The sequence below is a fragment of the Lichenostomus cassidix genome, chromosome 21 (assembly GCF_008360975.1).
Source record: "Lichenostomus cassidix isolate B80296 chromosome 21, HeHo_3.0, whole genome shotgun sequence".
Classification (NCBI taxonomy): domain Eukaryota; kingdom Metazoa; phylum Chordata; class Aves; order Passeriformes; family Meliphagidae; genus Lichenostomus; species Lichenostomus cassidix.
The window spans coordinates 5,616,782-5,630,486 of record NC_139501.1 but is presented as its reverse complement, the minus strand read 5'-3'; the positions used below and the strand labels follow the sequence as shown (position 1 = coordinate 5,630,486).

General features: G+C 45.8%; 1 protein-coding gene across 18 annotated transcripts in view; it reads right to left on the bottom strand.

Annotated features, from left to right (window-relative positions):
- The window catches only part of EIF4G3 (eukaryotic translation initiation factor 4 gamma 3), a 140,119-nt gene that overhangs the window by 30,871 nt on the left and 95,543 nt on the right, over positions 1-13,705 (bottom strand). For all 18 annotated transcript variants that reach the window (XM_085079721.1, XM_085079727.1, XM_085079725.1 and 15 more), the window contains 5 exons: positions 12,770-13,624; positions 6,488-6,576; positions 4,435-4,684; positions 1,904-2,061; positions 655-780 (listed from right to left, as the gene is read on the bottom strand). In XM_085079721.1, the coding sequence (XP_084935847.1) occupies positions 655-780; positions 1,904-2,061; positions 4,435-4,684; positions 6,488-6,576; positions 12,770-13,624 (1,478 nt within the window). The remainder of the gene's footprint in view (positions 1-654; positions 781-1,903; positions 2,062-4,434; positions 4,685-6,487; positions 6,577-12,769; positions 13,625-13,705) is intronic.

Here is a 13,705-nt window from a genome sequence, read left to right as displayed (position 1 = left end):
GTGGAAGTATCTCAATAGATGGAAATCAGTGATTATCCCTAACGGCGGCACCGTCCTCCTCCAGTGGCACTGACAGGGTGGCACAAGCTGAGGGGCTCCTGTGCCCCAGGGAAAGACATGGCAGAGGCATGAGTGAACAACTCACAGAGGGATTTCAGAGCGTTGGCAAAGCCAGACACGGGGAAAAGAAGGGAAAGTGAAAGAAAAGTGGTGGAAAAGACAAGGAATGCACATGGAAGCACAGAGAAAGCAGGAACACACAGGTGCTGTGTGTATTGTTTGTCAGTAAAATCTCTTTGCTCTGCTGGTGTGTTTTGCAGCACAGCCTCCCAGGCTGACACACTGACGCCGGGTTTGTTGTACAACGAACGCGCGACTGCAAACGCAACTGCCGGGTCCTGGTGTGGAAACACCTCCACTCTCTCACACAGGGAGGGAAGGAGATCAAACCCTTCCCAAACAATGCATACCGGTAACAAACATCCACAACCATTGCCAATGTCCCTAAACTTTGTCAGCCAAGCAAACATCAGCCCCGCACTCATCCTGATAAAACCAGAACCACTGGAGCATCGGAAGATGCCCACAAGCCTGAGGAGGAACTTCGTCAGCGTTAAGGTCAGTTTTTAAATGAGCAACTTGGGGTAAACTCACACTTCCAGACACGTTTCTTCCCCCGGGGGCTTGCCTCCCAAAATCAGCAAAGGCTGGCGTGAAGTCGGGGCCTCGTGGCAGGATCCGGGGGTCCAGAGTCCTCAGTGGCAATTTTGGCTGATTGACCTGCACCGTGAGCAGAGCACACAAACAGGGGCTGCTCAGGGGTGCTGAGCTACCAAAGGTCATGCAATCTACAGACAACCTCTGCTAAACCATAATAGTCATATTTAACATCCAAATTAAAGCTTTTAACAAACTGTGCAAGCTTTAGGCATCCACACTTACACTAAAAATAAGCATTTAATTTACAATACATCTTCTGCAGGTGACTATTGAGGAAACAGGTGGAGTTCAGAAACATTTCAAGGCTGAGCAGGAATTACGGAGCATTAAATCACAGTAATATGGGTCCATCTTGGTTCAGGACCACAAAACTGCCACCTTCCATCTAAGCAATTTTTTGTGCCAGCATGAGAGATGGGCAACTGAGCCCAGGAAGCTCAAACACAGAAGAGTGAGACACAATCATGGGAAACTAGAAGGTGGATGAGATAATTTTGGGAATAAAGCTGCATTTTACAATTTGCCTGGGTATGAAACTCAAGAGTGGAAATGTTTCTGCACATGAGGACCACCCACATCCCTGAATCTCAGGAGAGAGTCTGTTGTGGTTTCATTAAAGCCAAGGATCTCCTCAGTGCTCAGTGAGAGCAGAACGAGGCCTCACTGTCAGCACTCGGAAATCCCAAGTGTTCACTAAGCCCAGAGCTCCAGCAGAGACAATCAGCTCTGAGATGAGACTGGAGAGAAATCCCAAAACTGCATGAGAATGGAGTTCTTAAAGATCTTTTATTAGCTCATCTCATAAATCGTGAAGAAATGGTTTCAGATCAAAAAACAATTCGCCCAAAAGCTTCTCTCTGCTTTTTAATTGATCTAATAGATCAATTAATTGATCTAATAGAAGCCACTGCCTCTCTATCCAGCCTTGCTTGGATCCTCAGCTCTTCATGGCTGGGTCATTTTAAAATTTAATAGCAATCTGGAATAACTTAACCCAGATAAAGACCATCAAAAAAGCTTCAGTTTTTAATCATCTGTGCACATTCATCAGGCACCAACACCTCTATTTGTAGAATTTTGTGATGTGGCCAATTATTCCCGCTTCCCACCAAAAGCCTGCATGGAAATGGTTCAGGAATGAGGCATTAGGAATCTTTTATTTATATCAAACCCTGGCACGTACCTGTTTTATGGGCTCTCCTCTCACCTTGTCGAGCACCACATCACTGATGGGAGGCAGCCCCTCTGGCTTCTGGACACAGGCAGGCATGAACTGGATATCCAGCAGGAATTCCCTGTCGTATTGCTTCTTCCCCTCTGGGTCCAGGGGCTTCCACTGCTCTATAGGGAGAGAAGGTCCCTGAGAGTCACAGGAAACAAACCATCTGCTCACCCAGATGTGGTTCCAGTAAATCCAAAGGGAAGAGGCTGCTTCACCAGCCTGGGAAATTTTAGTTTAATTTAATTTTCATGTGGAGAGAACATCCATAGCATTAAAGGAACATAAACAAGGGGGAGTGTAGAGCCAGATCAAGAGCAGCCACACCTGGATCTGGTCACTAATTCCAGTTCTAACCCATGTTAACTTTGACTCCCACTCTCCTGTGGTGTGGACAGGAGACAATTCCGAGTTTCTGGGGGAAAATGCCAAACTTGAAGTGGTTTGTCTGATGTAAAAGGGAGTCATAAACGTGGAGTCAAGGAGAACAGAGCACGAAACAAAAATACCTTTTGAAAATGTGAAACCATGGAATTGTGAACAACCCCGGCTGGAGATAACGGGGAAACAAGAGAAGCCACAACCACAGGCCATTATCTAGGAATTCAACTTTCCACCCATTTTTCATGGGGCTTTTTGGGTGTGGAGGATCCTGCCTGGTACAAATCACCATGTAAACCTACAGCCACTTTAGCACAAGGAAAATCAGCCTCAGATTTTCAGATGGGATTTTCAGCACTGGCCACACAGTTTGTTTGAAATTAGGGAAGAAAACATGTTTTATCTGAAGTAAAACATCAGTATGAGATGCTGCCTTTCACTCTCCCACATGCCAGACTGCCCTACTCAGCATTTATCAGCCCTTCAGGTATTTATTATTCCTTTATTTCACTCCCTAACCACTGGCTTTGGATCCTTGGGATCTCGCCCTTCACACCCCCACAGAGGTAACAGGAAGGGACTTATTCCAATGATGAGTTTTAATAACTGAGAATGAAAATACACAGAAATAATTACAAACTTTAGCTCTTTATGCAGGTTTATTTCTACAGAGCTTCAGGATAAAAGGGTGCAGGATAAAGGGGCTGGAGTCTGCCTGGAATTCCTGGTCTGTCCACTGTGCCACACTGCCTGTCACTTACCATGGAAAAGATCTGACACAACAACAGTTTATGTGTAATTTCCTTCTCCTGGGAAGTTCTCAATGAGCTGTTTTAATGTGCAGAGCAGCTGAGCAGTGTCACAGGAAGGATCCCCAACACAGGGAGAGACACAGATCAAACACACAGTTCCTCCAAAAGGCAGAAATTCCCCTTTTTAAAAGGAGTAGAGCTGAAATCTAGGACTACTGTACAAGTCCAAAGTGTGCTGCTTTCCCAGGGATCAATCCAACCCTTCCAGCTGAGTGAAAGGACATTTGGAGCCAACTGGGATTGTTCTGACTGCATCAAGCTGATGAATTATGGATTAACTTCAGGAAGTGCTTGGCTAATGAACTGGTCAGGTACCCTGAGTGTGGTGAGCTATCAAGAGGCCTCTGTGCTTCCCCTCACGATATGATTGTGCTGAATTAATAAAACCAAAGCAACTGAGGTCTTTGTCAAAACAAAGTGGTGTAGAAATAACCACTGCAGTGGAATCCCTTACTGGTCGTGCTCCTTGTCCACCAGGTTCTCCAGGTCCTTCCTTATTATTATTATTATTATTATTATTATTATTATTAGTATTATACTCTTTAATTTTTGGGCTCCTAAAAAAACAACTAGTTTATTTGGAGTGAGTTTCACTTGAATGAGAAATTGCTTAAAAATTGGGAGCAACTGAGAAGTTGGTCTCAAGGTCCCTATAAATGAGGTGGATTAATTGAGGTTCAGGTCTGTAAATGACAAAATCTTCATAAATAACAAAAAGGTTAGGTCCTCATAAATAACAAAAATACTCTACAGACATCCTACACCCCAATCAATGGGACTGAGTTTGGCAGTGCCTGGATTGAAAACCACAAATTGTTTCTTTTCCTTACTTTTCTAGAAATCCAAAGATCCACAATACTATTTAGACAGGAAATTAAATCTTTATGAACTCACATATTTGTATTTAGGACCCAATGAGCACTTTCATTTATTTAACCACTCCTTATTTCAGAAGTACATTGGTTTATATGTAATTTCTTGGATGGTTTCCAGCTGTTGATCACACAGGAATCAATTCTGCCATTTCCACTGTGCAGCAACCAACATCCAAATGGACAATAATTTCAAGGAATGAGGGATTTTCTCTTCTCTTGACCACGACCAGCAAGTCAAAATCAATTTTCCCCTTGTGCCTCCCTAGAAGAGCTGCTGGGTTGCAGACCTCGGCAGAGCTGCACTTGGCGCACACTGAATCCCCTTCCAGCCCCACTGGGAACATCCTTCCATCCATAGGGATGACACCCAGGGTTTCAGAAGCCCTCACAGGAGGGAGGCAGAGCAGCAGAGTGGAGCAGGACTTACCTGGTTTGTATTGGTACACAGGTGCCTCTCCGGAGCTCTCTGTGCAGCCGGAGTTGGCGTCGATGCCTTCGCCCTCTGAGACGCTCTCGGCACCATTCCGCACCGGCTCTGCCTCCTGCTCCCCGTTCTCTTCCACAGGTTTCACTGGTTTGAGCTCTGAGGGTTCCCTCTCCAGCTGAAGCCCATGGCTCATTTTCTCCTGGTCGGATTCAAGTACTTTGTCCCCTGAAGGTTCCTCCTCCTCCTTCGGCTGGAGCATGGACAGAAGCAGGTTTTGTTAAAAACACCCCGACAGATTCAACATGTGTGAAATGGCTCTTCATGTTTTTTTGGGATTTTGGGGAACAGCAGGAATACAAATGCATCTCACAAGAATTAAAACCCAAATTTTTGCACTGAGATATTGTGAGGAAGAAGAATCAAAACCCGAATTTTTGTGCTGAGATTTTCTGAGGAAAAAGAATCAAAACAAAATTTTTCTGCTGATTCTGGGACAAAGAATTAAAACTTACAATTTCTGTGCCAAGATTTTGTGAGGAAGAAGAATCAACAGCCAAATTTTTGTGCTGGGATACCCAGGGATATGTGACAGCACACCGAGCTGCCAGGTGATTTACCAGCTCATTCCAATGAATAACCCACTGATAATTAACAGTGCAACTGGAAAGACTCAGCGCTGCCCATGAAATCCCCATGGGATAGGATAGAGGGAACTGTTAAGCCATGAGCAATCTCAGCCTGGAATGACAACTCTGTTTTCCTTCTCTCCTACCATCCATGATAAAGGGATGGTAAAAGGCACATGGTGCTTGTTTTGGGGGATTCTTCCTTTTAATGCCTGCTGCCAGCTGGAGCAGATCCCACTAAGGAAGGTAATGTGAGATCCAGCCACAATTCCAGCATTTTGGTTTCAGGAAAAAGCATCAATAGTATCCCTGGCTGTTAATTTTAGAGCTCTCCAAGGACACAGCCTGATTGTGCATTCAGACGAGGAGGCGTCGGAACGCGCTGCTCCCAGGAGAAATCCCAGCACATCTTAGCACTGAACAAAGGAATAACTTCATTGAGGATGCTCTGGAGGAGACTCCTGATCCTTTCGCCTCCCCACCTGAGGGCACCACATCCTAAAATGTTTCTTGCAGACTTTTCAAGGGAATTCTCTGAAGAATTCCTCAGTATAACTGCCGGCTAGTGCAGGAGACACAGCTCCTGCAGGGGAGGAAGAGGGAAGTGTGGAGGATGAACCTGCTGGTGCAGCCCCAGGAACACCCTTTGCTCTCCTGCTCTGCATCACATCTGGCCAACCTCAGCTTTTATCTACACACTGGGCAGTCTGAACTTTGACATTTCTACTCTCTTGTTCCGTTTCTCATTGATTCTAACCCCAAACTGACACAGGATATCAAGCAAAGCTCCCTGCTGCAATATCTCTACCAGCACAGCAGTGAGGGAGGTTTTCTTTACTCATCTAAAAGGAGGTTTTCTTTACTCATCTAATCACTCTTCAGGTGGTTTTGCCTGAAAACATCAGTATTTTCCTTTGTCAGCTTCTCCATCAGTTGGTCATCAGGAAAAGTATCCTTTGCCATGACATCCCTGTACTAAAGAACTTGCCCAATGTCAGAATGGTGGCCTAGGACCACAATGGAGCTGTGCTGAGGGATACAAATCCACTTTTCCCTCAACCTTTAGTGGAAGGAGTTCCTGGGAGGCTGGTGGGATTTTAGTGGAATCTTCTCATGGAACGTGTCACTTGCCATGGAAGGGATTGGAATGAGCTGAGTCTTTAAGGTCCCTTCCAACCCAAACCAGTCTGGGATTCTGTGACTCTATTTGTCATTAAATTAGGCAAAACCAAAGAAAACTGAAGAGCTCTAACAGGGAACAGACTGACACCTGTTATCTAAAGGACGCTGAGGAGTAGCATGGTTCCTCCCCAAAACTCTGCCCTGGATCCTGTGAGACAACGAGAAGCAACATCTCCAAAGCACAGTTTCAAGAGAGGAACACCATGATTAAATTTGGCTAAAGCAGGACTGTGGTTCCCTCTCACCTCCGTTTCTGCCTCTGTCACCTCCTCAGTGGCTTGGGTCCGGTCTTTTGGTTTCTTCCAGGTCTTTGGTGCAGTTACAGCGGTTTGGGCTGCAATGTAAACGTGCAACTGTTACAACAGTGAGTGACACGGCTGATGTGGCCATGGGGGATGAGCTTCCCTCTCTGGGGGACAGGAAAATGAAGCACTCACAGCCTTGTGGAGGATTCAGCTAGACTTAACCACTTTTGCTTTCAATGCAGCAATAACAATCATTAGAATGGCATTAGAACAGAAGAACTGTTTTACAAGTTGCTCATTCGAGCTCCAAGTGGCACTTGGGGTAGCAAGGAGGTCGCTGCCAACAGCATAAGGATCATGCAGGGGAAAAAAGCTTCAGGAAGTCAAGTTTTCGGAAAGATCAGGTACTGGCTGGGAGAGAAGGTTGTTCTCAACATATTTTTCTCAAGAATTATAACATCATATTAATATTAATCATAAACAAGCCCAAATTTCCAGTATCTCATCCAAAAGGAAAACTTCAATCCTGCAGCACTGCTCCAAGATGGATTTGTATTTCAATTTAAAAGCAGGTTTGTAACTCCAGCATTAATGATCTCCCTGGCCCACTGAGTCAAAGCAAACACCACAGAATATTCCCAAGATCAGCACTGCTTTACTCCAAGGGAAGAAGAAACCACACAATATATTAAGAGGAGACAAACCCATTAATCCAATCTGCTCCTAATTTGTGGCAACTGCTCCCAACTTAAATTCGGATCCCAGGCACACATGCCCAGTTAACAGAGTATAAATGGGATTGATTTTGCAACTAAAGTTTACTGCAAACAGATTTCCAGCTCCAGCCTTTGGTTTCCGGCAGATATCATGGAAAACCCAGTGTGCACTTCCTTTATCACAATATATTACAATTTTGAAAGGCTCTTCACTACAGATAATGAGTTACTAGCAGCCAACTCTAAGGACATGGAGGAAATGGGATTTGTGTTCCCACTGTTCCCAAACCAGGGCTGGGGAAGGACCATGTGTCCAAGCACATGGTAATTTCTGGAATTCAGCAAAACAGAGATCTAAGCCAGGCTCCCCAGTTCCCTCCATCACAAAATCTGCTAAAATTCAGTGAAAACTGAGCACTTTTCAAAGGTTTTCAGTCTTCTTGTTTGGTGATGTCACTTCCACACTTCCAGGGGTTTCTCCAAGGGATTACATCTGCGCAGCAACAACCTCAATACTGACCCAGCCAAGTAATTTAACCGATCAACCCCAAAGTTTTTAATCTGACAGAATTTCATTCCCCTTAAACTCAAACCATGGAAACCATCCATGGTGTAAAATTATGTTTCATTTTTAACTGCACAGAAATAAACTCAGGGGTCAAGGATTTGGGGCTGGCAAAGGTCCGGGGTGTTTCCTTCCTCAGCTGTCAGGATGTGAACATTACTGCTGCTCAAGAATACATTTTTTCCACCTTTTTTTGGCAAAAGAAAGCACTGTAGAGGCTGTGAGTCTGCCAAGCCTCCTGAGTGAGTCTTGCATTAAATCCCACAACTTCCATCAGCCTGGGGGTTCTGCAGCCAGAGCAACTCCCGACTGTGTTGTGGAGCTGCCTGGGATGGATCTCCAGAGATCTCCAGAGACACTGCTCAATTTTTCCCCCTCTTAAAATAGCAGACACCAGATTTCTCTTTTTCTGTCGAGTTCACATTTCTGCTGCAGGAACTCAAGAGGTGAATTTGCGCTGATGTGAGTTTAGGTGCCAAACAAAGTTTAGGTGAGAACAAAGTGAGTTGAGGTGCCAACCTTCCCAAACCCCAAATCCAACAGGACAACAGCTTTATCCATCTGAAGATGGAGTTTCATCTGTGAGGCTGTAGGAAAATACAAAGTAATGTGTCCAGTTTGGCTCTTGGAAGGGGACAACTCTGGACACTTCTGGGCTTCTTTTCTGTTTTCCTGTCCCCAAGCTGAGCAACTTAATTTGCTCTCCAATAGTTTAATTCCTGCCCAAATGTGGGTTCACTTTTGCTACCATTCACACTTCTAGACCTTGTTTTCAGCTCACTCCATTTCTTTGGAGAAGGGAGATCAGCAAATTCACCCAACACTCTGAGCTCTTATCACTGCGTCCAAAACCAAGGGAGATAACAGGAGTGACAACACAGATTTACTTTAGGATTGGAAAGAGGAACAAACCCTTAATTCCAGGCTATCCCAGACACCATGTGATAACCACACCACTGAAGGGATCTGCTCGACAGGCCTGACACTCCCTCAGCCCTTTTCCCCAGCTGTGTCACGTTCCCCAGTGGAACATCTTCCCACAGGATTTACCCACCAGCGAGTGCACAGCCCATCCAGCGGGACACGAGGCCTCTCCTCTCTGATGTGGTGCCAGCTGTGAAGCCTAAATTAATACCAGCTCTTACAGTTTTATTTTATTATCCAACGTGCCATGAAAGACCAAAGTAAAGACCCACCATTGCCTTCAAGCTCATGGAAAAGAAAATATATTCCAGTGGCTATGGCAGCAAATCAAGAAAAAGGCAACACCTGATTTATGTTTCTGCCTCTCCAGGTTTAAGTGCTGGAGAAATTTCTCCAAGATATTTCCAATTACAGCCCACGTTGCTCGTTACAGCCTCCCCAGCTCAGAACTCTGGGACTTGCCACAGCTGGGCTACTTAATACAGAAATATGTCTCATAAACGAGCTCTGCAAGAAACAGCCCTTTGAATTCCATGTGTATGTATTAAGCTCTTTTGGCTTCCTGTGTTCCAAGGAGTTCTGCCTGGGACACACATCAGTCTCTTTATTTTTCCTCTTTGCTTCTCGTAATAGAATGATGACATCAAAGGCCTCGGGTCTCTGGTAGCACCTTCTTCTGCAGAAATTCCACTCCACCAACAACATTTTTCCTGTTCTGTTCCCTGGAAAGTGGTGGTCTCTCACTGTAGCTACAGAAACCCCAGAATTCAATAAAAAGCAAGTTGTTGATGACTTTCAGCCAGGGCTGAAAGTTTTTAGTGCTCAGGTCCTCTCTTGATAATCCCTCTATTTTTCTCCTTGTAGAGAAGATGAGTAGGAATTAATTATTTTAAAAGCTATGTGCTCTTGCCCCTTGCAGATAACAGCTCTGCCCATCCTAAAAACTCCGGTAATTGCTCCTGAGGAGGCAGGAATGCAACCTGTGTCCTCACAACAGCAGGAATGTGTCCCCTTTGGGCAGATGCTCAGACCAGGAACATGGACACCAGCAAGAAACCACCCCCTGAGCAAAACATCCTGCACTGCTCAGTGGTTTCATGCTCTGAAACCCACCAAATCCTCCCCATTTCATAGGGAAGCACAACCAGTGGTGCTGATGAGCAGGGAATGATGATCCAGTGACTCACAGACACAGAGACTGAACCACTAAAGCTGCTGACTTTGTTGTGAGGGTGTTTAGAGTAGGCAGAATTCAGTGTAACACACAACAGGGGTGCTCCAGTAGAATCCCCTGACCTTGGAAATCTGGTAGAGACCTAATGCCAGTGGAAAAGGAAGAGTGGAGGTTCCCCATGATTCTCACAGGGTCAGCTCAGCTCTGGGCTCTCCCTGCAAACACTGACAAAGTAATTTTGTTGAGCTGTAAAGGAAGAACTGCAGAATAAAGATATTTAAGGGTCTGAATATATATATTTTCTCTCTCACCACAGAACTCAACAGAGCAAAAAATCCAAGCCTGGTTTCTCTGACTGGTGGGCAGGTATGTCCTGTAAAACACTCCAGGAACAGGCAAATCCCTTTTCTTATCCTCAAAAAGCTGCTGCCTCCATCGCAAAATATGGGATCCACCAGGGAGTCTCAGCAGTGCTGCCCCCACAGCTCAGGGAGGAGGGGATGAAGGTCTCATTCCCAAAATTAGGCAGGCCAGGTGATAGCTATGAAAAGGACATGAAGGAGGAACTGCTACAGGAATGAGATTATCCCAAGAGGTCCCAACAGTGTCCCAGTGAGCCCAGCTCAACTCCCTTTAAAGGGAAAGCAGTGGGATGATTTGTGGCTGAGCTGCTCTGTAATAAAAACATCATTCTGCTGAAAACCCCAAAGAAATATTGCTCAAAGTCACCAGCACGTGCTTGAGAATTCTGCCTTATCCCAGGTTTAATCCTAATTCCAGAGATCATAAAAAAATCTATCGGCCTTTAGTCCAAGAAAAACACAACAATATAACCTTTCTCCTTGCTCCTGAGGTTCAGCATCTGATTTTCCAATGTATATGGCAGCCATGCTGTTCCTCGTTCCTGAATTAGCAGGCAGCCTCAGATAATGTTATTTCAATCTCTCTTCCTCTCTCCAAGAAAGAACTGGAAAATTATTGCTGAAAAGAAGGCTGGCAGAGAAATGCAATAGTTCAGGTTCATTAAATCAGGGGGAAAGCACAAAAAACCACTTGGAGAGCTTTGTGCTTTCTTCGAAGCCCTGAGCCGTTAATAGAAATCTGAGTTTCAAGTCATCTTTTACATGACTTGAGAACTCCTTGTTTCCCTGTTGCCAAAGCCAATGGCTTGGCTAATGTGTGCTCTGGAGCATAATGACATTACAGCATTAAAATTAATCTTCTGCATAATTAAAAGCCCCAAACACTGTAAGTTAATTTTTTTTTAATTTAAACTACAGGCCATTACAAAGCCAGCAATAACACTGCAAGCTGGAACCTGCCTGTGCAAAACCTTATTTACAGAGTCCCATTTCTCTCCTTTGTAAGGAAATTAATTTGGCTTATGAAGTAGCTCAGATTGAAAGAACAACAAGTGCCAGAGCAGTGAAATGACCCGAGTGAAATAAAAATAGAAGAAGATTAACAGGAAAAAATCCTCATGGTCATTGTAGTGAAGGGATCTTTCTTCTCATCTGTAGATACTGGATTTTAAAATCAGCCTATTGACCACCACACAAACATGGAACAGGGCCAACCTCAGCCTTTTAGTGCATTTAACCCAGAGCAGAGCCTGAGATTTCTGAGGCCATTTCCCACCTATTGAAGAAAAAACTAAAAATAAACCAAACCCTATAGTAAATGTTACTTTAAAAAATGAAACCAACAAGGTCCAAATCACAGCTGACTGACTGTCCTCTTTGTCCACCCAGTTCCAACGAATTGAAATAACTGCAGAACAGGGTGTAGAAGATGTGACACATGAAATGCTTTAACACTGCTGGGTGTGAAGAACAGCCCCCATTATACCCCTCCAGCAGCAAATACAAGGAATTGATCATTTAACTTCTTTTCCTTGGTTTCATCTACAGGAAATCCTGCAAAAAAAGCAGTTTTCCATAGAAAACACAGAGTGTTAATCCATTCAATGCCAAACCAGAGATGTGACAGGGCCGAAACCAAAGGCAGGTAACAACACTTGGAGATACAGGCTGGATATTAAAAGGTGGCTGCAGAAATTGCAATTTTTAGTTGAAAGTAATTGAATTTTAAACTGTGAACTTCAAAATTTAAATTTAAAATTGCAAACTACATTTTGCTTAGATGTTACTTTTGCAAAGAAAATGTAGAAGCATCACCAATGAAGGCTGGGCAGGTTGAGGTGTGTGACACTGAGGTGACACTGGGATGTGACACTGGTGTAATACTGCTTGTCAGTCATTTATTTGGGTGAGTGTGCATTGTCCATCGCATTTTCCCACATCTGGGAACACTGTGACACATTTTTACACCTGGATAAAACCCCACTCCAGCAGTTCTGGAAATTGCTGGCTCAGGGGGTGCATCCCAAGGGATTCAGTGTTAACCAGGCTCCCAGATGCAGAGCCACAGGCCCTCGGACTGACTGCTCACCTCAGGGGGGACAGGAGGTGTGGATTCCTCACCCCTGGCAGTGTCCAAGGTCAGCTGGACAAGGCTTGGAGCAACCTGGGCTAGTTGAAGGTGTCCCTGCCATGGCAGAGGTGGCATTGGGTGGGAATGGAGGTCCCTCCAATCCAAACCATCCCAGGATTCCATGAGGAGTAGTGTGTTTTGCAAACCCCCTCCACCAGCCCTATACTGCCATGAAAGTGTGAGCCCACCCCAGCCAGGGACACACAGCCAAGTCAGCAACCAACTAGGAACAATTAGGAGCGATTTCTATCCCTGCAAACGAAGATCAGCATTTCACAATCACAGCAGCCATGCAGCACCATCAGGCTTTTTTTTTTTTTTTCTGATAGAAACATCTGTTGGAAGAAAAAGCTCCTTTCCTTCATCCTCCATCCAGTTCACCACAGGAACCCATGGGGCCCAATGCTTACCTGGGACAGGACTCTTGCTCGAGTTCACACTCAGAGCCTCCTGGCTCTCCTCCAGTTGCCCATCTGCTTCTGTCTCTTCCTTCTTTTCAGTATCTTTTACTTCTTCACTAAGAGTAGTTCTTGTGCTCTCCTCTCCTAAATCTCCCTGGACAACAGGGAGGGCACTCGGAGATGGGAGAGGAGGTGGAGAAGGAGTTGTAGTGGTAACAGCAGCAACAGAAACCGGAGGAGACAGGGGCGGTGGGGTGGGAGGTGGGGTGGGAGGAGGAGAGGGAACAGCGTGAAGAGCACTGGGAGATGATGGCACGCTTTCCACTTCTGCTGGGGGGGCCTCGGGGGGCTCTGACTCCACAGTCAAGGGTGCAGCTTCTGCCTGGGCCACCTCTGCCCCGGGCTCAGCCACAGCCCCCGTGTCCCTGGCACCACTCGTGTCGTTAATGACACCGGGCCCGGCTGTCACCGGGGCGTCACTGGATGATGCTACTGCACTGCTGGGCTCTGCACACACCTCGGCACATGGCTCTTCTGCGGGAGGAGGGGCCGCCGTGTCCGTGCAGGGTGTGGCACTGGATGTAGGCATTGCCTCCTCCTTTGGGGAGGCCAGTTCACATTTGTCCTCCGGCTCGGCTGCGGGCAGGGGTTTGCTGGACACGGTGACAGCGGCGGCAGCTGTGACAACAGCTGCAACGGGAGCAGCTGGGGCTGGCGACGGAGCACGAGGAACTTCTGGTGGGGTTTCCACTGAGGTGGGAGCCTCGGTCGTCTGTCCAGCTTGATCTTTCTTCTCCCCGGTAGGTTCTGGTCTGAGGACTGGAGAAGGTGGTTTTAATACTGGATCTGGTTTTGGCTTCTCTTCTGGGAAAGGAGAAAGAAAACAGTGTTATCAACAGTAAGGCAAATCCATGTTCCTGGGTGGTGTCTTGGCTTCCTGGCTCC